General features: G+C 53.8%; 3 protein-coding genes across 19 annotated transcripts in view; 1 reads left to right on the forward strand and 2 right to left on the reverse strand.

The window, feature by feature from the left end:
* The window catches only part of LOXL2 (lysyl oxidase like 2), a 62,789-nt gene extending 57,921 nt beyond the window's left edge, over positions 1-4,868 (forward strand). For 12 of the 16 annotated variants that reach the window (XM_056362994.1, XM_056362997.1, XM_056362998.1 and 9 more), the window contains one exon: positions 1,103-4,868. In XM_056362994.1, the coding sequence (XP_056218969.1) occupies positions 1,103-1,182 (80 nt within the window). In that variant the 3' untranslated portion in view covers positions 1,183-4,868. The remainder of the gene's footprint in view (positions 1-1,102) is intronic. The other 4 variants (XR_008826001.1, XR_008826000.1, XR_008825999.1 and 1 more) reach the window with 4 other exon arrangements.
* Positions 3,311-11,752, reverse strand: R3HCC1 (R3H domain and coiled-coil containing 1). 2 transcript variants are annotated; one of them, XM_056363001.1, is made up of 8 exons: positions 11,735-11,752; positions 10,830-10,958; positions 9,626-9,763; positions 8,115-9,339; positions 7,666-7,838; positions 6,333-6,403; positions 5,472-5,567; positions 3,311-3,533 (listed from the first exon to the last, which is right to left on the reverse strand). In XM_056363001.1, exons 2-8 carry the CDS (start codon positions 10,922-10,924, stop codon positions 3,385-3,387), a joined length of 1,947 nt encoding a protein of 648 aa, XP_056218976.1. In that variant the 5' UTR covers positions 10,925-10,958; positions 11,735-11,752; the 3' UTR covers positions 3,311-3,384. The 2 variants fall into 2 exon arrangements, with proteins under 2 accessions (XP_056218976.1, XP_056218977.1); XM_056363002.1 differs by lacking the exons at positions 3,311-3,533; positions 11,735-11,752 and adding an exon at positions 4,543-4,666 and having other exon boundaries at positions 10,830-11,009.
* A 5,045-nt stretch (positions 11,753-16,797) lies between these two features.
* On the reverse strand, positions 16,798-25,072 carry LOC130160515 (D(1) dopamine receptor-like). Its single transcript, XM_056363083.1, has one exon. It carries the CDS (start codon positions 20,885-20,887, stop codon positions 19,523-19,525), a length of 1,365 nt encoding a protein of 454 aa, XP_056219058.1. The 5' UTR covers positions 20,888-25,072; the 3' UTR covers positions 16,798-19,522.
* Positions 25,073-25,122: the final 50 nt, after the last annotated feature.

Raw genomic sequence — 25,122 nt, forward strand, 5'->3', positions numbered from 1 at the left:
GTGCCTGAGTCAGTCCAGGCAAACAACTCCACCTTCTTATTACTCAGAAGTCTAATTACTATTAGACTCAAATTATTACCAGCCTGGGGCTGACCACCTCACACCCCAAAGCTTCTCTTCCCTTGAAAAGCAAACAAGAGCAGTGGAGAAGAGCCCTCTGCTCAAGCCAGAAATGAAAAGACTTTGCTGTCCCTTGAATGCGAGGGAAAACTGCCTGTTTTTCTCAAATACGTGTAAAACATTATCATTTGGAATTTTTGGGGTGTCTTGGAAATAGCAAAGCCAACCTAGTTTAAATTTGCATTAGCAGTCAATTGTCAAAACCATTTTAAAACTGAATTAAGTTGGGGGCTTTGTAAGGTAATTTATTTTCTGTGTCAAAAACAGTTTAACGGCAACTGCCTGCCAACCTCCAAATAAAACCAGTGGCGAAGGCTATTTCCAGAGCTGGCTGAAGTTCTTCAAGGAGTGTTTTTCCTGAAAAAATTCCATGTAACCACTGATTTTTCTTGTTAATTTGCTGGGGTTTTTTTAAGAAAATACTGGTCTTGTGTGTCACGCTTCAGATTGTGACCTAGTTCAGAAAAGCCAAACCCACTTCATCTGGGTGAACGGACACTGAAGTGCTGGATGGGCTCTCCAGCTGAGCTTGAAACTCTTTTTGTTTAAAAATAAATGTATTTAGCTTTCATTGTCTCTCAACTAGCAAAAAGTAAGGGCCTGGTTTTTAAGAAGAGTAAAAAGAACCCACTCACCGCCAGCCTCGGGAGGAGCCCACTTCACAGGTCCCGAGTGTCGTCACCTCCTTGTTTTAAGCAACAATGGAGGGTACTTTGTGATCTGGTCTTTCAAATACATAAAAGCCTAGATCCAGCACTCCTGGGGCCTCTTGGCTGTTCCAGTTATGGTAAGATTTAATTAACTGCCTACATTAATTAGCCCGGGACAATCTTTGCTCTTCCAGTGCTTGCTTTGAGCCCTTCATTCTTGCAGCATCTTTTGCAGATCACGCAAAACCCCGGTGCGCTGGCTGCCTCGTGCTGCAAACTGCCTCTGCTGCTGCCTCCTGCTCAACCCTGTGCTCTTTCTGTGAACTCCCCAGGTGGCTCCTTCAGCGATGAGACGGAACAGAAGTTTGAACACTTCAGCGGACTCACAAATAACAAGGTGTCCACCCGATAGAACAGCATCGCCTCCCACCCCACTATTTAAAGAAGCGAGGTTTCCTGCTTCGGTGATTTCCCTAACCACTGCACACAAAAAAAGAAAATCAAGCAAACAATCAAACTCTAAATTAGCAAGGTAAATTATTTTCTAAAGATGCCTTCCTTCCCGGTTTAGGTGCTCAGACCACCCCGTGTCTGTTGTAACTCCGTTCCCTACTGCTGCGGTAGTTAGGAGCAGGCTCTTTAAAACTCTGCTTGGCTCCGTATCTTCACTATTCCAACCTTCTCCACCAAGATTTCTCCCTCCACTTTGCAGCACCATCTTTATTCACAGACGTAGGTCCAGGCTGCAGCAAGCACAATCTGCCTTTGGGTACCAACAACCTAAAAATGTGTCTCTACCATTCACTTTCAAGGCATTCATTTTGGTATCGTTAAGCTCTTTTGACTCAAGCTTGAACGCACCATTGATGCAAATGCCTCCGTTTGTGACGCTGCTTCTCGAACCCAGCTAATCCTCAGTACTGCCATGTCATTACTCCATTTTAGTAAAGAAATACAGGAAAGGGGGGGAAAAAAAAAGTTGGAGCGGCTTTTTCTGAGCAGAACAGTATAAAGCATAATTTAATACCGCAGTGAAACTCTTGTACTCAACAATCAATTCCAACACAATCCTTGAAGTGGAGCAGCTAATGCAGAACAGTTTTCCACGCGTGCATCAGGGCTCCGTGAAGCTACACCTCCCTTGTAACATCTCGAAGACTTCACAGATCTCCTGAGGAGTCGTCCCCTGGGCTGTGAATTTCCATTAGGCAGTAAGCTATTGACCCAAGAGGTTCTACATACATCAGAATATTAACCTTCTAAGCTGGATATTCACTCTGTCTTGTCTTTAAGGGATGAATTTAGTTAAGGCATTGTATCCTCACTGTACCCGACAGAGGTAACTCCATGGCTTTCATCATCAGGGATCTGGACCGGTGCTGTCACAGACCCACCTGTGTAAGTTGTCTTGAAAAGGATTTTGACACTTGGTAGCTTCATAATGGTGCTAAGTGTGTTCCTCTGTTTGTTTGAGGACACACGTTGCTACAGATTTTTCAGACACAGCTACTTGAATAAAAGTGTTTTACCCAGAAAAATGTTTTATATGCCATTTGTGTATTTCTATTCCATGAAAAGTTTAGGGCCTTGTTCACAATTCCTGGTACTGAAGCTTTTCCTCCCTCTGTGGTTGTACAGAAGACTTCTACCTGCAGCTTAAGTTAACAGAACGCTTTTAGCTGACAGTTTCAATCCACAGGGGGATGGAAAGTGGCTGCATCCAAGTTGTGCTATCCATAACCTACCTCACAGGGATGTTGTGAGGCTTAAAGAATGCAGAAGTCTATTGCTAATGCCTGAGCAGAGTATTTCTGTCACTTACCCAGTGGCCCAGATGGTGGCATCTACCAAAGGTTTTTAGCCTACTGTAAGTTGGAAAACTCCATTTTGTTCTCAAGGTGCCAGGCTGTGTAGCAAAAGCAGAGTCTGAGATGTGCTGGGTGCTCACTGGCTGCTGCCACGACACCGTGTCTTGCAGCATCTCTTCACACCAGGCTCTGGGCAAATCACAACTGGCAAGTTCTGGTTTTTCTTTCCCTAATCGGGGTGTGACAACTTTCCCTGCTAACAAAGCAATTAACAAAGCAAGTCAGGCTCTTTAAACACTGTGTAAATAAGGAAAAACCCTGAAACTCACTTGCATTCAATGCTTGTCAGTTTTGTGGGGTATTTTAACAATAACATTACAACCAAGTAAACATTGAACAGATTTTTTTGACTCCTGCAGATGCTCTGCTCTTGCTTACAGCTGAATTTTGGCCAACAAGATACAATTCCCTTACTCTAGTGCTTTTGTTGTTGTTTCTTAAACTGTAGAGCAGGCTTTTCTATAAGCAGCCTTACTCTCGTGTGAGTGCCCCAGTGAGTAACAGACACTTTGAAACACAGTAGGGCGAGATGCTCTCCACAATGAAAAGCTAACAGCCCTCACAGGGCTTGGCTCTTGAGCTCAGGATCTCAGTAATAGTAAACTTCTCCCCCTTCCCAACTTCAGAAAAAAAAGATTCTGCTAATCCGTAAGAGAACATCCCCGTGGCGACTCACTTTTCTGCATGCAGTTTAATATGTCACAGCCATGCTCATCTATACATCTTTTTTTTTTAGCCGAAACTGTTTATTCCTCCTGGTCCAAGCCTTCTGGCAGGAGCATTTCGGTGCCCGAGACGTCCTGCTGCTTGTTCTTCAAACCCAGAGCCCGGGTCACCAGCCTCTTCGCCACGGCAGTGTCAGTCTGGGGTCTCTCTTTTGCGAGGTGAAGGAGCTCTAGGTAAAAATGGGTGAAAATCATTAAGTTAGTGCTTGTTCCGGAACAGTCTCTTGGCTAAGCCGTAGGACTGGCCGACGGAAAGGCTGATTTCTATTTCCTTAGTTTCAGAATTAGCCCAGGAGCCTGAGCAAACCATTCTATCCCTATCCAGTAAATTGCCTTTTCTTTTCGAAAAACGTGCCTCTAGATTTGTACTTCTGATTTTTCCACGACAGTTCATGAGCTATTTGTCTATGATTAAGCTCCAGCCCTCCTCTGCAGCGGCAGAGAGAACTGTTCCCCGTTCGCTTCCAGGAACAGCTTCCTCACCCTTCCTGGCATAATTCAGCAAGTCACATCCCTGAGAACAAAATGAAGGCATGCGGTCCAACCGATCTATCCGTGCACAGGGAAGTTTGATCTCAATTTAGATTAATCCCAACCAGCAGTCTTACACCCTTCAAAAACAGCAAGGAATAAAAAAACGCTGCATTTTTGAAAAATCAGCTAAATACATCAGATGCTTTGGGAAAGTCTTTGGCCAGTAACCTCCGTTTTCTGGTGGACACCTGGCTTGCTACAGTTTCATCTTACAAGAACCGAATACACCCAAACTTTACCAAATCCACAGCGGTCTGGATTTGGCAAGTACCTAATCATTTATCAGCAACTGTTTGCAATTTTATTATCCAGTTAGCAATGGGGGCTTTGCTTGCTTTTTCAAAAATGTTATTAATAAAGGCAGCCCATCAGCAGCTTAAAGAAAAAGGGGCAGACTCAAACTATCCGCAGCTTAGAAAACAAAACTGCCACTCTTTCTTGATGAAGCTACAAAAAAAAAAAAAAAAAAAAAAAAAAGAAGAGACACTGTCACCTAATTAAGATCGAAATTTGTGTTTGGGAAAAAAAAAAAATATTGCAACTTGAACCAAATACAAGCGGAGTTTATATATAATGTTCCCCAGAAGGAGCTGATAACCTGATTCAGAAGCGTGCCGATCGGCTACGGCAACAGGAATCGGGGAGAGTGCAAAAAGAAATCCACTTCTCTGACGTTTCATTTCAATCCAGCAGTCTTAAAAACTCAGGAACTTCCGTGACAGTGTCCCTTTAAAGCGTTAATACTGAAATTTGTTCCAGCCGCAGCGTGCTGTGGAAATACCAGTACGGTTGTACCTTCAGCAAAGTCTCTACTGCTACACAATTCATGGCATTTCTTTATTGTGGCAAGTATAACTGATTACAGTATGATTTTAAAAGGCAATACAATAAATAAAACTGTTAATGGCTAAGCTTAATTTTTTTTTCCTTCACCTAATACTGAATAAAATTACGCCAACCACCAAATGTAACAGCTGTCGGGTTTGTCTCATCTATTGCCTTTAACCGGGCAAAATTTAATAAGCCAGAGCAGCTTACGGGGCAGGATTGTGGCATTTGCCACGCTTCGCTTCCTGCAGCCACAGCCAGAGAAAACAAAACAAAAAACAACAGGATTTGCTGCTGTTTTGATTCAGTCCGTGCGTGCCGGCAGAGCAAGAGCGACTGCAAATTTCCGCACAGGTTAACAGCTGTAGTTACCTTTCCTGTAAGTAGAATATAACGCAGTCTTGTTCTGCACGGAGGGGTTTTGTCATCACATTCACCTGTGCCAACCGCAGGCAGAAACCAGTGTGACTGACTCAGCAAAGTTTTAACATAACTATGATACAGGTTGGCTGGAAATACTGTAAAAAAAACCAAAAAAAACCCCCACACCTAAAGACTCCACAGCTCACTGTCCTGCCTTGCCAATAAAGCTATAAAAAAAAACTAACAAAAAAGAAAAAAAAAAAAGGAAATACTGGTCCTTAATATCTATTTCCCATTTAACTCGTCATTGTGACCGCCCAGGATACAGAAGAGTGGTAAACCAACAACTACAACTACTAATAGTAGAAAAAAGATCGCCTTACTTGGTCGCTGAAGTGCCTTGATTTTCGACTGCTTTGTTGCGTGGATCAAAGGTCGGATCTTTAAAGAAGGATAACGCCGCCCCAAGGCTTGAGATGCTTCAAAAAAACACAAAGATTGCTGAAATTCAGACCGAATAGCAGCGGCTTTAATCGTAAAAATGATTACATGGTATAATAAGACTGAATAATTCAAGCTTCAGCAGCCGATATGTTATCTCAGGACTTTTACTAAAACTAAATTCATTCTGGTCACCTCAGGTTTACGCCAGACGTGCCTTGGGCAGGAAGCATCCCCAGAAAATACAAACACAATTTTTAAAAGACAACTCTCTCGTTATTAGACTGAATCCCCAGAAACAAACATAACACTTTTGCACTCCGTACGCTGCTGGAGGGAAACTTCTTGGGGTGTTTGTCCCTGAGAAGGGTCAGTTTGTCCAGTGGCTTGTGTCTGACCTGCGGCCCCAGGAGGTGACTGTAGGCTTGCAGGAATTTTGTCTAGTTACAGGAGAAAAAAAAAAAAGAAAAAACACCCAAAAAACCACACTGAAGTGGCAAAACAGATTAACTTCTAGAAATGCTCCCTCAACAAAAGGTGCCCTGGTAATTATCTGAGCCAACTCAAAACCTGTTGGTCTTGCAAAGCGGAGTTCCCACACGCCACCGCGGTCATTTCAGCTTCTCAAGCTTTCCAAATTTGAAGCGCCCAGGAGGAAAGACGTGCTGAACCGTGACTCCTTGGGCAAGGGCTCAGCAGGAGCGCACGGCTCGGCATTGCAAACCGCGGCGTCCCCGCGCCAGAGCGGAGAAAGCCCAGCAGCGATGTGCTCCCTTGCTCAGCCACGACCCTGGTCACGCTACCTGCAGACAGGCTCGAGAAGATTCCCAGGGCGTGCGTATCGTCGACCCACTGGATTTTGAAACCACTCTCACTAAAAATGAAGAAGAAAAAAAAAATAAATTCATTACTAAGAAAGAAAAAAACAAACAAACCACGCAGTAAAACCCGTCAGCCACCCTGAGTTAGCAAAAGTCCTTAAGATTTTTATGTAGACAGCCGGTGCTTTTCCAAGATTATCCTCATTTTGCATGAGGGGAAAGAAAGGAAGGAACAGAAGAACATCAGGACGTGCCCCTTTCGAGGCCACAAGACACGATTACCCCATCAGCAGCCCCAAGAACTCAAAGAAACCCCCAGCCAAAAATCAAGCTCAATTTCAAAGGCTGTGTCCTAACGCCAAAATACCCTTTGCCATTGACGTAGTGCTTTACAAACGCCACCCGCCTGCTCAGACATCTACAATAAAAAGCAAGCGATTTAAAAATAAGTGGTTTACAAAGCTCGGGGTGAAGAGACCAAGGTGAAAAACTAATAAAAGCGTCAGTGGAAAATGTGAGTTGGGGAGCAGGGAGTTCAAAGCTTTTCCTGCAGCGCAGGCAATACAACTGACTGCTCAGATTAGATCCATCAATTCTCAGCTCAGTTTCACAGCGAGTGGGGAAAAAAAAAAAAAATACATTAGAGGAAAGGCGCGCAATAGTCAGTAGCTTATTTAAAACGTAAATCATGGGGTTTAATTTCAGGGATCCGCAGAGCAAAGTGTTCACGTCTAGGTGTATCAGGAGAGGAGGAGGATGGCGAGGAAGAGGGAGAGGCGCCTGCAGACACCATTTCTGTGCCCTCTGGGAGAAGCCAGTTTAATTCAGCACTGGACTGAGCACCCTTTAACCAACGCGGGGCTGAACTCTGCTCTGGTCCTGCTACTGATCCAGCATCGCTCCCTTAGGCACAAGGCTCCGCTCCACATATTTACATAATAAATCTTATCTCCAGCAGCAGAATCGAGCCCTTTTCCTTGCAAAGCTTCATGTAAGCACGTGATTTCGCTCAGGCCCCAGAACGCACTAACGGAGAAGCTCCCAGATAGCTCCCAAAGACTCTTGCTGAGGCCAGAGCAGCAGGAATAAGCCTGCGTGTAGATAACTGTGCGTACCACAAAGCCCTGAAGAACCAGTCGAGGTTTAAATCATGCATAAACTGCAGGAAAGCAGCCTTAAAGGCACAGAAAGAGCGTAAGACAGAAAGGCACGAAGGCGAAACTAAAATGCAAAATGTATCAGGTTCTCTTGTGTGTTCAAGGCTGGTTAGTGCTGCCTTTGTGCCCCCGATGTGCTCAGGCTCTCAGGTACTCACTGGAAGTCCGAGAACACCTCCAGCAGGTGCTCCGTTTTCAGTGACGGAGAGAAGTCGTAGATTTCTGTCACGTGGCCAAAATCCCCCTCGCTGAGCTGCGCATCTCTGTAGCTGGAATAATCAAAGCTGATCTTCTCGATGCTTATGTCCTTCACGGTTAAATTACCCACAATCTGAGAATATTAAAAAAAAAAAAACAAAAAAACCAACCAAACAAAAAAAAATCAAGACAAGGTTTCGCTTTGAAGAGCGATCCTCCGGGTCCTGCTTTGGTCCCTGCAAGCCACGTCTGCGGCCACGCTCCTGCCAACAGGTTCGGCAGCCGCCTGGAGCAGCCCCGGCACAGGGATTCTCCTCCCAGGGATGAATGCCTTCCCCTAGGCTGACTCCCGAGCCACCTCTTCTCCCCAGAATCCCTCCCCGTGGCAATACCCGTAGCAAAACACTACCTCTGCAAAGAGCTCTGCGGTACAGTCGTCCTCGAGGCTGCCCTGCCCGCCGACGGCTGCGCTCTCCTCTCTACCACCTGCAGACAAATGCAGCTCATGCCACAGCGCATCAGCCAAGCCTGAACGCTCCTTGTCCTCCTCATCCGCCACCGGTGCCTTCCCGCTGTGGTTCTGCACAGCAGCAGCCACCCGGCGCTCATCCTGCTCCTCAGGAGCTGGTGGCTCAGCACCACACACCGGCTCAGGTGCAACCAGAGGCTCGTTCGAGGCTTCTGAGGGGTTCTGGCATTGGGGCTGCTCCACCTGCGCCACACCGGGATGCTCCTGATCTTGGCTTTCCAGTCGGGAAAGACTCTCCCCTCCCTCCACCGCGCTGGCAGCCCCAAAGTCCTTGCCCTGTTCTTCAGGGGGTGACATGTTTCCACCGCTCTCCGGGCTCCGGGCAGCAGCACAGCTCTTATCTCGGTTTTCCAGCACCAGCCACGCTGGGTCCGTGCAGCAGTTTCTGCTCGGGCTTTCCGACAGGGAGGAGCTCTCGTCGCACTCCAACACACCGGCATCCCGGCTCTTTGGGGCTTCAGCTTGCGCTTGGCACAGGATTTTGCTCCCTTCTGGTCCAACAGCGTTGTCACAGCTCAGACCTTGCTCTTCTGCTTCAGCTGGGTTTTCATTGTGGACGGAAGACAGGGAATCCGAACAGTCTTTATCCTGACTTTCCTGCCCAGAGAAAACGTTGCTGTTCTCCAGCGACGGAACAGCCGTACAACACGGAGGACGTTCGTTGTTGGTGTCATCGTTACTTTTTCCCGAAACACACTCTTCGCCAGGCTCCTGTCGCTTGCCAAGGGCCAAGGAGACACCACCTGGGCTGCCTTCAGACTCGCCCAGCTCCTCCTGGGTGCCCCTGACCAAAGCTTTAGGGCAAATCTCTTCTTCTGGTGCCACATCCCCCGGTGACTCGGTGCCGGCTGCCACCGGCCCCTCCTGCTCCCCCCATTCCGCCTTCTTGCGCATCGCTTTCGGGACGTACAGGGCTTTATCCGGCTTCTTCCTGGGCGGCCTTTTTATCCTGCCGGACCCCACGCAGGCTCGAGAGTTGTCTCCGTGCATCTCCCCGCCGTGTCGCAGCCTGCCGCCTCGGCCCCCCCGGCCCCACGGCTGTACGGGTCGGTGCGGGCGCGGTGGGTTGCCGCTGGGTTTTTGGTCACTCGTCTCGCTGGGCAGCCTGGGACAGAGAGAACGGCAAGATGTGAGCGGGGAGGAACGCAAGGAACTTGGTATTTGCAAAAGAGAAAGAGGAGGAAAAGCATCAAATCCACATAGAAACCAGTAGGTAAGAAATAAAAATTAAAAAAAAGCCTCTGCTTCCTTAATGACTGGAAGATGCTATCGATAACGGACACCCTCCTCCCTGCGGAGAAGTGTCACACAAGCTTTGCACTTGTAATAAGCTGGAATAAAAAACCTTCGAGCGCAGGAAGAGAAACACCGTTACAGCCACGGCACCGTACCTTACGGCCGAGTGACAGATGACAGTCCTCCTCCTCCATCCCTCTCCCACAGAAAAGCTGCTCAACAAATCCACGTTGTCCACGGTCCGGTGGATCAGGTACCTGAGGCGACTGGAGAGGGGGGGGAACAGCAGCACTCTGGAGAGGGAGAGGGGGAGAGGGCGTCAGCAAGTTGCAGGAAGGAAAAGGACAGGAACGGAGCAAGAATTTATTAGTCTCTCTTCCCCCAGTCATTCCCAGCGTAGGGTTTAAATCCCAGCCCAAAAGCCAAGCTGGACTGCCTGGTATTCAAGAGCCAGAATCCCTTCGCCATCCTAAATGCCCAGACAGACGCACTCGCTCTGCACACAGAGCACCGGGAGCCACGGGGCGGCTGGGCCTCCCATTCCTGCCTCTCTCCGTACTGGGAGTGGCTGGGAAGCACCAGCAGAAGGCAGCCACCGGTCCCCTTCCTCCCAGTCTGAGCACACTCCAGAAACCAGCAACTAAAAGAATAGGAACAGGTGAATAAAGATGTTTGATTTCGTTGTATTTAGGGATGTTTCTGCAATTTCAGTGTCGACCCTGAGCGTTTTTTAATTGCACGGGTGCCTTCTCTGCCAAACATTTTTTAAAAAGCAATGAATTTAAGGTCACTACAAGCTGGCAGGCAGCTGAACTAGGCAATCCCACCCCTGCTCCTGTCCGACAGCCCCTTTTTGGCCACCTCAAGGGCTCCAAGGGTCACTGGATCAGGGACCCGGTCCAGTTAAATCCAGCCTGGCCAAAGAAAAAAGGTGCAGGGATCCAAGGCGAGGGAGCTCGCGGCCGTGGAGGAGGATCCGAGCGCAGGAAACCCTCAGCAGAGAGGGGAAACGAACCAATTTGATTACGAAATATTCATTATAACTCATCAAGCCGACCAGTGAGCTGGGCCAGGCTGCGGCCGGCGCAAAAGCCACCAGCCCCCAAACCGTCTCGGCCCGAAGCAGCACGGATAGAGGAGGGAGCACGACGGATCCACGGTCCACAGGGATGCTCCGAGCTGGACCTCTGCCTTTCCACCCCAGAAACACGAGGCAGAAGTCACAACGTGTCCCTGCTCCGGGAGCAGCACGTCCCATCGCCCAGGGACCGTGCGTGGCAGCGGGGAGCGGGTCACCCCGTGCCAAGACCCCTCTGTTGGCCGCCTGGGATGGGGGAGGGGGGGGAGGGAGACACCCACCTGTGGTGCTGCCCCTGCAGCATGAAGTGCTCCAGCTCCTCCGTGATCCTGCCCACGAACTCATCCTCGTTGGGCGAGAGGAAGACGCCGTCCATGGAGCGCAGCGCCAGGGTGGCAGCGGGCAGGAGCCTGCGGAGGGACAGGGCCACATGGAGAGGCAGCTGCCAGCTCCCCGGCCCTGGGGGGGCCTCGCCACCCCCCCCCCCCCCCCCCCCCCCCCCGTCCTCTGTGCTGCTGGGTGCTGCTGGGTGCACCCAGCTGCAGCCCTGACCCCCCTGCCCGGTGCATCCAAGGCCCCTGGGCAGCCTGGGCACCCCTCCCCCTCCCCTGCGCACCCCCCGCGGCTCTGTGCACCCCTCCCCCTCCCCTGCGCACCCCCCGCGGCTCTGTGCACCCCTCCCCCTCCCCTGCGCACCCCCAGCACCCCCCGTGGCCCTGTGCACCCCTCCCCTGCGCACCCCCCGTGGCCCTGTGCACCCCTCCCCCTCCCCTGCGCACCCCCCGTGGCCCTGTGCACCCCTCCCCTGCGCACCCCCCGCACCCCCCGTGGCCCTGTGCACCCCTCCCCCTCCCCTGCGCACCCCCCGCACCCCCCGTGGCCCTGTGCACCCCTCCCCCTCCCCTGCGCACCCCCAGCCCCCTGCGCTGCCCACGCCCCCTGTTATCCCCCCCCCCGCCCCCCCAGCACCCCGTGCCGCCCCGGGCCCCCCCGCACAGCACCTCCCGCCGCTCTGCGCCCCGCCACCCCCTCCCCGTGCACCCCCCGCCCCCCCCCCACGTGCTGCTCACGCGCCCTGCTCTCCCCCCACCGCCGGGCACCCCCAGCACCCCGTAACCGCCCCCTCCCCATCCCCGGGCACGCCAGCCCCCCCCGCCGGGACCCCCGCCCCCCCCGCCGCCCTCACCGCCAGGCCCGGGCGAGCGGCTCTTCCCGGCGCGGCGCCTGCGCCCGACCCGGCTCCTCCCGCCCGGCTGCAGCCCCGCCCCGCCGGGGAGCCGGCACGCGGGGGGCCCTGCCCCCACCCGGGGGCCGAGACACGCGTGGGGGGATCCCGGTTCCCCCCGCCGGGGAGCCTGCACACGCGGGGAGGGGGGGGTCCCGGCTCCGGTTCCCCTCACCCGGGGAGCCTGCACACGCGGGGAGGGGGGGGTCCCGGCTCCGGTTCCCCTCACCCGGGGAGCCTGCACACGCGTGGGGGGGAGGTCCCGGCCTCGGTTTCCCCGGCCCTGGGAGCCTGCACACGCGTGGGGGGGGTCCCTGCCCTCCACCAGGGAGCCTGGACACGCGGGGGGGGGGGGGGGGGCGGTCCCGGCTCCAGTTCCCCTCACCTGGGGAGCCTGGACACACGTGTGGGGGGTCCCGGCCCCCCCCACCAGGGAACCCGGACATGCGTGGGGGGGGTCCCGGCCCCAGCTCCCCCCACTCGGGGAGCCTGGACACGCCTGGGGGGGGTGGGGGAAGGGGGGGGGGGGTGTCCCGGTTCCCTCGACCAGGGAGCCTAGACATGCGTAGCCGGGGGGTCCCAGCCCCCCCAGACAAGGGAGCCTGGACACATGTGGGTGGGGGTCCCGGCCCCGGTTCCCTGGACACACATTGGGGGGGGGGGGGTCCTGGCCCCAATTCCCCTCACCCAGGGAGCCTGGACACGCGTGGGAGGGGGGGGTCCTGGACAAGGGAGCCTGGATACACGTTGGGGGTCCCAGCCCCCCCGACCAGGGAGCCTGGACATGCGTGGAGGGGGCGGGGGGGGGGGGGTCCAGGCCCCAGCTCCCCCCACTCGGGGAGCCTGGAGAGGTGGGGGGGGGGGGGGGGGGGGTCCTGGCCCCTCGCACACAGAGCTGCCCCCTCCCCCCCGTGGGTGCAGGGTCACACCAGTGGCCCCACGCGTGTCCAGGGCAGCGGTGGGCGCTGGAATGGGGGCAGCTCCCCGGGGACCCTCGCAGCGGTCGGGTTTGGGGGTGGGGGGTGGGATGCCCAGGACTCCCCATCCCACAAACCCCCCCGTGGTGCCCCACTCACCCCACGTTGCTGGGGTGCAGAGCCCGGAGCAGCTGCCGCCTGGAGGAGCTTTGGGCGTCCCGCTGGCGCCTGCCCCTGCCCCGTTTCTTTCCAGGGAAACGCTTTAATATCAAGTGGTTGAACGCTTCAAAGACGAGTGTTTTTCCGCCGTCGCGTGGGTTCCTCCGGCCAGAAATCCCAGAGTCTCCCGCCGTCTTGTCTTCTTCCTTAGGGAGACCGTGGCACGGAGCAGGGCCAGCAGCCTCCAAGTTTTGGGGTGACTCACTGGCCATTTGGGCCGGTTTCGGGACGGCCAGGTGGAGCCAACGAGCCTGACAGGTGCTCAGCGTTTAATTATTCTCTTCGCAGTCCTTCCTTCATCAGTTAATGCATAAATCCTGGGGGACGATGGGCCCCAGGTGACAGTCTCTGGGAGAGGAAGGGGCTCAGGAATTGCAGCCATTGCACACAACAGAAACAAGGGCAGCATCCATCCACCAGCTGCCTTCCCGGGGGTGCTGAGCCCCCCACTCAGCAAAGAGATGCTCACCGCGTGGCCCTGAGCCACTCTCATGCTGAACGTCATGGTCACAGAAACCAAGCCACATGGTTTGTTAGCAACATGTTGGAAGGTAACTAATGACACCCTCGTTATTTCTCTCCTGGGAGCAGAGAAGCACTTGGTCCGGGCTCCCTCCACACACCGCGAGGGGTGCACGAAGTTGGTACATCAGAGACAACCCCACACCGGTGCCGGGAGAGGTGCCGGGAGGGATGCTGGCCTCGCCGGTGCCGGGAGAAGTGCCGGGAGGGATGCTGGCCTCGCCGGTGCCGGGAGAAGTGCCGGGAGGGATGCTGGCCTCGCCGGTGCCGGGGAGAAGTGCCGGGAGGGATGCTGGCCTCGCCGGTGCCGGGAGAAGTGCCGGGAGGGATGCTGGCCTCGCCGGTGCCGGGAGAAGTGCCGGGAGGGATGCTGGCCTCGCCGGTGCCGGGAGAAGTGCCGGGAGGGATGCTGGCCTCGCCGGTGCCGGGAGAAGTGCCGGGAGGGATGCTGGCCTCGCCGGTGCCGGGAGAAGTGCCGGGAGGGATGCTGGCCTCGCCGGTGCCGGGAGAAGTGCCGGGAGGGATGCTGGCCTCGCCGGTGCCGGGAGAAGTGCCGGGAGGGATGCTGGCCTCGCCGGTGCCGGGAGAAGTGCCGGGAGGGATGCTGGCCTCGCCGGTGCCGGGAGAAGTGCCGGGAGGGATGCTGGCCTCGCCGGTGCCGGGAGAAGTGCTGGGAGGGATGCTGGCCTCGCCGGTGCCGGGAGATGCCGGGAGGGATGCTGGCCTCGCCGGTGCCGGGAGAGGTGCCGGGAGGGATGCTGGCCTCGCCGGTGCCGGGAGAGGTGCCGGGAGGGATGCTGGCCTCGCCGGTGCCGGGAGAGGTGCCGGGAGGGATGCTGGCCTCGCCGGTGCCGGGAGAGGTGCCGGGAGGGATGCTGGCCTCGCCGGTGCCGGGAGGGATGCCGGGAGGGATGCTGGCCTCGCCGGTGCCGGGAGGGATGCCGGGAGGGATGCTGGCCTCGCCGGTGCCGGGAGAAGTGCCGGGAGGGGTGCTGGCCTCGCCGGTGCCGGGAGAAGTGCCGGGAGGGGTGCTGGCCTCACTGGTGCTGGGAGGGATGCTGGCCTCGCCGGTGCCGGGAGAAGTGCCGGGAGGGGTGCTGGCCTCACCAGTGCCGGGAGAGGTGCCGGGAGGGGTGCTGGCCTCACTGGTGCTGGGAGAGGTGCCGGGAGGGGTGCTGGCCTCGCCGGTGCCGGGAGATGCTGGGAGGGATGCTGGCCTCACTGGTGCTGGGAGAAGTGCCGGGAGGGATGCTGGCCTCGCCAGTGCCGGGAGATGCTGGGAGGGATGCTGGCCTCACTGGTGCTGGGAGAAGTGCCGGGAGGGATGCTGGCCTCGCCAGTGCCGGGAGATGCTGGGAGGGATGCTGGCCTCACTGGTGCTGGGAGAAGTGCCGGGAGGGATGCTGGCCTCGCCAGTGCCGGGAGATGCTGGGAGGGATGCTGGCCTCACTGGTGCTGGGAGAAGTGCCGGGAGGGATGCTGGCCTCGCCAGTGCCGGGAGAAGTGCCGGGAGGGATGCTGGCCTCACTGGTGCTGGGAGAAGTGCCGGGAGGGGTGCTGGCCTCACTGGTGCTGGGAGGGATGCTGGGAGGGACACTGGCCTCGCCGGTGCTGGGAGGGATGCTGGGAGGGACACTGGCCTCGCCGGTGCTGGCCTTGCTGGCAGAAAAATCCTCCTCAGCAGGGTTAACTTCTGCTGCCTCTCCCCCTTCAGCTGCCTGATTGCTTAGAATTACCATATAGATTAAGAAAATCAGGCCTGTCATTTCGCAAGAGCTTCTGCCAGCCTCCTCCGAGCATCTGGAGACCCTCAGCCAGTCCCGGCCCCTGCCCGGAGCTGCTTTCCTTGCAGACCAACCCTGGCCTCCTCCTGCCAGAGGAGCAGCTGATGTTTCCAATTTGGAAGCAAAACTCAGGCAAGACGGCAACCTACACCAGCCACATCCCACTCCCCCCCTGCGTCCCGCGCCGTTCCCCCCCTTGCTCTGCTAAATCCATTCCTCCTAAACCTGAAACAAAATCCCTCCGAGGGCAACAGCCGCCCCCTGCCCCACGCCACCCCCCCAGCTGCCCTCTGGCAGCCCAGCTGGGGCAGGAGCAGCGGGCACCACTCCGCATCCACCTGCTGCAGCAGCTGCGCCAACTGCCCGCACACAGTTAATTCCCGGAGTTTTCCTGCCTGCCCCAGGCCAATTTCCAGAGTTTTCCTGCCTTCCCCAGGTCAGTGATTAAAGCGTGCATCGATTTTGTGATTGCACAGAGTAAGACAGCATCCTTTTCCCAGCCCCCATGGATACGAGCAGGGAGGCACAGATTCCAGCCTCGGCTTGAGGCACAAAAGCCCTGCTCCCCTTTTTGGCTAGAGCCAGGCTGAGATAACCAGTCTTGAAGGCAGGACCAGCAGAGCAGGAGCTACTTCTGCTGCAATCCAGGATCAGGGCACGCGGTGCCACCGACCCACACCTGCACCCCGCAGCCCTGGGAGGCACAGAGCCCCCCTTACAGCACTGCTGGCCTTTCGCTGTGAGCAGGGATGGAGCACAGACCTTGCTCTCCACGGCAGACCCCAGCAGCAGTTTGGGGGAGCCTGCTGTGTCTGGTAACGGCAATAAATATCTGGGGTGCTCGGTGTTCATCATCACGGCGGGAACTACGTGGTGGGGAGAGGAAAAGAGGAAGAATCCTGCAGAGCTCCAAGGAGCCCAGAGCCTGCGGAGGGAGCTGGGAGACCGACAGGGCTCGGGCAAACGGGATTTTTGTCTACACAGGGTTGGGGAGCAGAGGGGGAGCAGAGGGGGAGCTACGGGAGCAGGCGAAGCACAGCAGTGCTGGTGAAGCAGTGAGACGGGTCCATGGCAGCTCAGCCCCCCGTGCTGGGGACAGAGGTGGCCATTTGGGTCCTCCCTCCCCAAACACGCGCTTCCCCAGGTTGGGAGCCAAGTCCCGGCCCCCCCAAACAGCTCACCTCCAGGTCACAGCACAGCCCTGAGCTCTCAGGACCGGCTGCCAGCTGCTGCTCCTTCTCTCTCACCAGCAGCCTCCAATTTCCATTAAATTGAGACTTTAATGCTCTTTTCCCCCTAGTCCCTGTGCATCCAGGCTTAGTGAGTGGTTTGGGATGCTGGAGTTATACCTGATGGGTCCTGGATACTTCTTCCTAGTTAATGATTTCTCTCTTCATGTAGCCAGGCCCCTAATGAGATAAAGTTGGACCCCCAGCACCTCCACAGCAGCAAAGGGACACCCAGAGCGTTAAAGATGCCAGTTTGTAACCTCACTCCACAATCCAGCTCACATCGAATTGGATTTGAGCTCCTTTTTACTCCTTTTATTCTTACCTAGGCTGCTCAGTGCTGACAGCCCAAAAAAAACCCCAACCCACTTATTTTTACAACCTGGCTGCAGCGTGAACAGATGCTGCTGCTCCCTGTTCACCCACAGCAAAACCAGAGCTCCAGAAAGTGAACTGGCTCACCTGGGATTACAGGGCAGGAACGGCAAACACACACTGGTCCTGACTCACGTTAATTTTACATTAATTTCACTCATCCCTGAAATACCAGCAGGGATGTAGCAGTATGCTGTATGAACTTAGGATGGGGAGGCGGGGGGGAAGAAAAAAAAACAAAACAAAAAACAACAACTGTTCTAAAAGCAGATAAACAAGGTGCATTTTTGCCAAAGCAAGCTCGAGCTCCACCAGTTTGGAACCGGTGTCCCTTTCCCAGACTGACCACAGGAACGTCTGTAATGTGCCAAGGCCGGTGCTGGAACCTGGAAGTTTTTGGTTTAGCTCATTGTCACCACCTCGTCTCTTCCGCTGTCAATGCCAGGAAGGTGTCGGCCACCCACGAGACCGGCCAGGCAGGTGGGATGCCCAACCGGAGGGAGCTGGGATACTGCACCGTGAGAGCCCCCACCGTGCCATGGTCCCCAACACAAGTTAAACGCAGACAATAAGTGGACCAAAAAAAAAAAAAAAAAAAAAAAAAAAAAAAAATGGATCACATCACCCTCTCTGCCGTCTTTCTTTTGCGGGTTCACCCTGCAACTCACCATAATCACAGCGATACACGGAGCTACTCGTTTCTCTCCAGTCTCGGGGATTGAGCCCCGAAATTTTGCCACAAGTATCAGTAAACTCTTCAAAAACAGGGGGGCCAGGACAGTGCTGCTTTGAGAAAAGCTGGGTACTCTTGACTCCCGCTCACCACCAAGCCAGGAGTCCTCAAGTAAAGCACAACCATGCCACACGCTCTACAACATCCTGCTTCGGCTGTGGGAAATTATTTTATGTATACATATATACTGCAGCAACGTTCGAATGAAGTCAGTCACGTTGGGCCTCCTAGAAACGCGCCAGGGCATTGTCCCTGTGTCAGAACAACAACTCCTTCCCTAAGTTAGGCTGTGCCGACCTCCCAGAGCTGAAAAACCCCAGGACTGTCTCGGTCCTGCCAGCCACCGCTGCCGCACGCGGAGATGGTTCTACATGAGGTTGAGTCTTATCAGCGCTTCGATTTTTCTAAGCAAGCATCGACCTTTGAGATCTGGTGAGCTCTGCTCCCCTCCCACACTGCTGATGCTGGAACTCGACTATAATTTGGCTCTATTTAATAATTACCGTTACTCTGCAATTATCACCACCTGATTTTTCTCTTTGTTAACGTTTGCTGGGGAGGGGAGGAGGCTTTTCTGCCGTGCCAGAGAGCTAAAGATGTCTCGGATTCAAGACGACGTGGATGTGCCGCTCGCTGCTGCGGCGTTTAACCAGGCACCGATCAAAACGCCTTTCTTAAGTCAACCGTGTCGGAGCTGGCAGGGAGACCCTGGGGGCCGTGTCGGAGCTGGCAGGGAGACCCTGGGGGCCGTGCACTTGCCGTTTCCCCCCCCAGCTAACCAGACACAAGCTCCCATACACACAGGAGAGGCTAATTAAAGAGTACAGGTGAGCAAAGAGCACTGCCACAGAAGCCGTTATTATTGAAATGAGACAGCAAGGGGAGGATCCTTAATGAAATGGGGGAGGAAGGGAATCAGAGGGAGAACAAAGTGAAAGGGGGAAGAAAGAGTTGAGGGAAAGGAGGACCTGACTGACGGAAGATGTGGCAGAGGCGCAGAAACCAAACCAACAAACGTTCTTTCTTTAACATCTGATTTTTCTCCTCTGCTCTCGTTGCTCAGGCGCCCTCGTTCCGGAAGGCTCCAAGCAAACGGCCCGGCATCCTGGGGCTAAAGCACAGCTCACCTTGCTCAGCTCAGCCCTCAGCTGCGCCCGGCCCAGCTGAGAGAGGCTGGCTCTGGCTCCAGGGGCCGGAGCAGACCTTCAGCGTGCGAATCCTTCCCGGAATCCAACACGCTCCAGACAAGCTGCTACCAAGCACAGCCTCGGGCTCCAGGGAAGGTGGCTGCTTACCTGTTCAGACCTGCAGGATCATTTGCCTGAGCAACAAAGAGACAGAGGTGAGCCTACGAGTTCTCCCAGCAAGGCCATTGCCTCCTTCCTAGTGGGTTTCCCTAGCTAAAGGCTGCTACCCAGCACAGCACCATCCCGCTGAGCACAGGGCAGGATTATCTCGTTACGCCAGCAGCAGTTATCACCAAGTAAGCAGTTGCATTTGGCTTGTGTCCATTTAGCAGGCGCGGGTTGATGGCCTGTTAGACACAGGCAGTGGCAAAAGCAGCCTCTCTCTCCACCAGCACAGCCGTGCTTCCGCTTCGCTGACTACGGAGAGGCTCCGCAGACCACGTAAGTCTCTGCTTTCCCAGCTGAAGTCACAAGGAACGTGGAATTCCAGCCCTTCCACTGTCATCTTTTGTGAAAAGCGTTTTCCCATGGGTCAACTAGAGAGAGCAGCGACACAGATCTCAACTGCCCGCCAGGGCTGAGTCTGAAACAGAATGTTACAAACCCACGGATCTGAACCCCTTCAGCCACGTGGAAAATCACTCTGGCTATTGCATACAAACTCCTGCCCAGACAGAGCGTGCAATAGCCACATCACCCTCAATCTCCTCCAGAAATGGGCAATATTGTGCCAGCCTCCGTCTCTCCTCGGGACCATCCCGCCACCCTTTTCCCAACCCTGCCTCAATCGAACGCATTGCTGGTGAAAGGTGTGATCTTCTCCAGCGAGACGGTCGTTTCACACTCCTGGTGCATGGCGGCAGGCAAGGCATCCACAGGGCAGGTGTTGCGAGTGGGCTTGGAGACCTGAGAAACACGGTCAAAGGACACCTCGTTGTTTTCCATGGGCAGAACAGCATGGGGAAGGAGCTGGGGGCAGCTGAGGGTCACCACTTCCTTCTGATAGGTGGTGTCATGGTGGTAGGAGACCAGCTGGTTGCTGAAGTTCACTGTCTCCACTGCATTGCTGGGGCAAAGGCAGCCACAGCCCAAGATGGTTGCAAAAGCTCTCCGGAATTCTGCATTGAAGGCGTAGATGATCGGATTGAGAGAAGAGTTGGCCCACCCGAACCAGACGAAGGTGTTGAAGACCACCTCGCTGACACAAGGTAGCTCTCCTGGCTCATGGAGGTCAGCACTACAGAAGGGCACCATGCAGTTGAGCACAAAGAAGGGCAGCCAGCAGAAGACAAAGATGCCCATGATGATGGAAAGGGTCTTGAGGACCTTGGTCTCCCTCTTGAAGGAGTTCTTCAGGGAGGCCTCGTGAGGGCAGTCGTTGCTGTGGCAATTCTGGGCATGTTCCACCGCCCTCTCCAGGGAGGAGATCCTGCGGATCTGCCGCCGAGCAATGCGGAAGATGCGAGTGTACGTCACAATCATGATGGCAACAGGGATGTAGAAGCTAATGAGAGACGACGAGATGGCGTAAGTCCTGTTGAGGCTGGAATCACAGTTCTCCTCCTCCCTGGTGACGTTCAAACCTGGCTCCCGCAGGCTAAGTCGCTCACGATCCTTGTGCCACTTCAGCTGCACAGGGATGAAAGAAATCAAGAGGGACAGTAGCCAAGCCACTCCGATCATGACAAAAGCCACGTGCTGTGTCATCTGCCTCTGATAGCGGAAGGGATTGGAAATGGCCCAGTAACGGTCCACGCTGATGATGCACAAGTTGAGGATGGAGGCTGTGGAGCACATGATATCAAAAGCCACCCAAACATCACAGAAAGCCCCAAAGGGCCAGAAGCCCGCCACCTCGGTGGCAGCCTTCCAGGGCATCACCAGTAGAGCCACAAAGAGGTCGGACACTGCCAAGGAGATAACGAAGAAATTGGTGACCTTAGAGCGCAAGTGTCTGAACTTGACCACAGCCACACACACCAGGGTGTTGCCCAGGAGCGTGGAGAGGATGAGAAGGAAAAGTAAGGCAGCTGTCACCACACGGAAGAACAACTCTGAGTTGCCTTCCTCTGCCCAGCTCTTCCTACTGCTGGTGTCGTTGATCCCACCCTGCCCACCTCCTTCTGCGGAGGAGTAAAAACCATCCATGGGTTGCCCTTTGTTCCAGTCCCTTGAGAGGTTTCACAGCTGTTCCAAGACTCCACCAGCATCCAAACCCCCTTTTCACGGCTCCGCTGACATCTCGGAAGCACCAGCTGCAGTCCTCCCAGCTCTCGTACCCAGCCAGGCAACCCAGCACAAGGAAAACTGCTCGAAGCTCTCGTCCCTTTCCAAGTCTCCTCCTGACAGCGTGGCGTTTCGTTTCTTCCCCTCTCGCCTCCCACCCCACTTTTCTTTCTCCGCAGCCTGCTGCTCATGAAAGAGCTGGCACTCACCTCCGGCACTCGAGCGAGCTGGGAAGGCTTTGCTGCAAGCCTTCCTCTCTCGGCAGCTCTTCATCCCTTGTTGATCCGCGCCCGCTACAGAATCCCAGTCAATCCCTTCTGCAGCGGCCAGGCTGCGACTTGCTGCCAGATGCAAGAGGGAATCCGAGCTCTCTCTGCTCTTGCGGACGGACCCTCTCTGCTCATAAAACAGGCTGCTCTGCTCTCTGCTCTTCCCTCTTGCTAATTGCCTCTGGATTTCACACAGGTGAGGTCTGTCTCTGCCCACACACCAGGTCCCCCACTCACCAGGTCCATCCTCTGTCAGCCAAGAAGAACGTGGCACTGGAAGACTGCAGCTGACAGGGTAAGTCGCTTGGGAATTAGGCGATAGGATGGAAAGGGTGAAACAACAAACATTCGAGTGGGATTTCAGGGTCTTCAATGCAGATCAGCAAGGAAATTTAGCGTGCTTGATCTCTGAATAAAAGACACTTCACCGCACAGGCACTGAGTCACGGCTCAAACATATGACCCTAAACCAGTTCCTCCCCCCTGTCCCGAGCCGCCCAGCTGCAAGTGCTGCAAAAATGGCATTCACTTTCCACTGCAAAATTCCTTTGTGTCCACACAGAGGAAAAAAAAAACAAAAAAAAGAAAAAAAAAAAAAAGAGAAAGAAAAAAGGTAACATACACACAAAAATGAAAAGCTTGCACAAATCTTGAAGTTTTGCTTTCTGACATTGCCAGACAAAGCACAGTTTTCAGGCTTTCAGTAGAGGTTACATGTAGAACCAAAGAGGATACCGAACACCACTTTGACAAGTTTTTATCCTGAATAAAGGTACTTTTAGCGAAGCAGTCTAAGGTAGCTTCTCTTTCAAATTCACTGTTCTTTAACTCCTAGCTAATTCCACATTAGCTGTCACCTCAGCGATCGACTAGCAGCTAAAAACATTAACAGGAAAAATCAAGATACCGTTCCAGCACAGCACCCAGCCCTGTCAGCAAACAGCCGTCACCTCCAAAGAGGTCTCCTCGCAACTCTTACCAACCGTGCCTCCAAAAACTCAGAACAGCTCCCCCCCTCGCACGGGGGCCGAGCAGAGCCGGACAGCCCCAGCCTGCCGTGCCGAAGGTGGGGGCACAGCCGGGGGCTCTCACTCCAGACTGACTCTCACCCCAAGACTCCCCCCTCTTACATCGTGGGGAAAACACCACAGTATTAGGAACCAGGTCTGATCTACTAAGGCACAGTTTAGCCTTGGAAGCACTTGGAGTCCATCACTTCGTAACTAAAGCCACTCTGTAAGCAAAAAGGCTCCTTTGATGAAGACATGTCAGAAAAATCCTTTAGGAAGCAAAGTTTCCTCAAGAGCTGGCTCTGTAACAGCTGCTTAAACGGGGACCTGCTTTTGAGAAACGCCTTGCTGGTATACTGGCCGAGGTGGGAAAGAGCAGCAAACACTTTCCAAGTCAAACTGAGAAAACGACCAGGCAGCTCAGCATTAATTCACTCATTACACCTGTAGTTGCTGTAGTGTATCATGGCCACTTGTGCCTTTGCCTGTCACACATACCACTTCTGAAGAAAGCAGCAGCCAATCTATACAGAACCAGCTCAGCTACACTGAGATTTAATTAACCTGACCCTGCGACCCAGGCTTTGCATCAACCCAGCTAGAGCAGGAACTGCCCAAGAGCAACTTTCAAACCTGAGCACAATTATTCTCTCAGAGATACAGCACCAAGAAGCTGACTCCTAAAGTAAACAGCACACTTGCTTTGTGATAGGTTAAAGAAACTTGTTGCCAGCATGTCACAGCATTTACTTCTAAAGGCTTTGTTTAATTAAGCCTCATTAGTTCCACCGTCGGCAGCCTGCTCCTGCCAAGTGCCTACGCCAGGCAGAGCAGCTGGATGGCACCAAGAGCCGGCTCACGGCTCTGCACCCTCCCTGGGGTCTTCTGCGTTAGGCCAGCTCCCTTCCTCCTGACCAGAACATCACCAGAAGAAAAGAAGGGCCACCCGACTGCCCAGACACCCCAGGACCCTGGCAGTGCACTAAACCACGCAAGGACGCCTGCAGATGCATTGTCCTCTGTGCCCTAACAGGCGTTTTTCTCACGTTCCCTAGACCCAGCACGAAGATTTTTAAGTTGCAAAACGCAAAGAGGATGATGCTCTCACTGCTCTCAAAGAGAGCGGCGACGGCAGGTGATCTGTCACACAGCATTAAAATCATGGCAGGGGCTTGGAACAGGAGCTCACGGCACGCTTAGGTCGCACACGCGAAGCCAGGACGCGTTCCAGGAAATCATTCCTCGAGATAAAAGGAAGCCTGCCTCCTCCTTAGGAGCTGAAAAACGTCTTAAGAAAGGATCTCGCCCTTGCACACAACTTACACTGAAGCAAACATTCAAAGCTGGGTTGGCGGGGGGAAGACAGGATGGGAAGGGATCCAACGTACGATCCAATTTCTGTGCATCTCGGCATTCACCTAATGAAGAAAGGACTGTTAACCCCGCTGTCATCGGCAAACAAAACGCAATTACTCAAACGAAATACTGGCAGTTACTCATGTTCACAGATTAACGCCTCCTGCCTGCTAGATGCAATCTTCTCGACTGAGAAAACCGTTCTATTGCATTATATTACTAAACAGTTGCTGTTTCCTCACATAAGCAGCTGCTATTTTTTCTGAGAATCAAGTTAAGTACTATTTTAAACAGCACTCAAATATGATAAGATACCAGTTTAGTGGCAATTCAGCTCTAGGTTTTTATATTTAATTTCCTCACCCAGCAAGAAACTGCCCTCTATTTCCCTTCCCTGCTGTCTCACCAAAATATACTTAAAATTCTCTATTCAGCCATCTTGATTACATTCCTCACTCTGCATCAAAGGAAGAAAATTACAAGCCACTTCAAATAAAGCAGCAGCTGCTTGGGTTTAACTCTTCCATGTCTCTTCCAGAACGGCTGTCTCAGTCCGATGCGTTACAGAACCACAGGAGAGCGTTTATTCCTACAGGAATCACTTTGCACCTTACTTCCAGAGAAGGTACAAGTTCTGATAGCAGGGGAGAAGGCAAGGGGTTGTCAGATGAATTTTAAAAAAATCCAGTGATACTGGCTGTAAGCAAAACCTGAGCCCTGCAAAAAAAAAAAAAAAAAAAAAAAAAACACAAAACACCACACCCCACAAAAAAACAAAAAACCACAAAAACCCCACAGTAGCTCTCCAGGGCTCAGCACGCCAGTTCAGATCAAACCTCTTGCCAAAGGAAACAGGCTTGACTGCCTGCAAATTCAAAGCTTACTTCAGGCATCTTAGTATCAGAGGGAAGTAGGAGTAATTTGTTTTGAGCAGTTTATACGCCAGGTTACTCATTTAGAGGCATTGTCTTCAGAGGAAAAAAACAGCACCAGTCTCCTCGGCTGTGCTGCTTAATTACAATCAGAAAAAGGAGCTGGATAAAAACTGTCCCCGAAAAAGGCTTACGAAAAAGGTTCAGTACAAAACCAAGGGGTCCGTTAGAACTGACTTCCTAGCGCAGCAGTTTCCTCCACAGCAAGGTGGGTGAGGCAAAGGACGGTGTTCTGTGCCAGCCTTGAAACTGCATGTTTGTGAGAGGCACAACGACAAAAAAAGAAGTGGAAAGATAAGACAAGCTGAAGGAAAGAAAAAGAAACAAGCCTTTCCAAAACGCTACTCAGAAAATTAAGGCTGTACAACCCAAAATCCGGCACAGGCTACTTGGTAAAAGACAACTTTAAAAGGTTAAACGTCACTGTTGGGCTTTTTTTTAAACACAGAGTGAAGACTCGGAGAAATCAAAGTCTGGTACAGCAGATACTCAGTTTGGTTTTCGACAAAGCAGCCCAGGAATCCGCCCATTTACTTTCAGCAGGCAAGCTTTATAAATGCAGAAGCACGGCTGGAACAGCACGGATATGG

The sequence above is a fragment of the Falco biarmicus genome, chromosome 18 (genome assembly GCF_023638135.1).
Source record: "Falco biarmicus isolate bFalBia1 chromosome 18, bFalBia1.pri, whole genome shotgun sequence".
In the NCBI taxonomy this organism is placed as follows: Eukaryota; Metazoa; Chordata; class Aves; order Falconiformes; family Falconidae; genus Falco; species Falco biarmicus.

Bases quoted from the DNA above. Each gene is read 5' to 3' on its own strand.
- R3HCC1 (XM_056363001.1), bottom strand. From the start codon at position 10,924: ATGGACGGCGTCTTCCTCTCGCCCAACGAGGATGAGTTCGTGGGCAGG. The intron at 9,340-9,625 runs GTACGGTGCCGT...TCTCTGTCCCAG, and splicing joins ATCTGTCACTCGGCCGTAAG to GCTGCCCAGCGAGACGAGTG. The intron at 5,568-6,332 runs GTAGCGTGACCA...GTTTTTTTGAAG, and splicing joins CTTCTCGAGCCTGTCTGCAG to CATCTCAAGCCTTGGGGCGG.
- LOC130160515 (XM_056363083.1), bottom strand. From the start codon at position 20,887: ATGGATGGTTTTTACTCCTCCGCAGAAGGAGGTGGGCAGGGTGGGATC.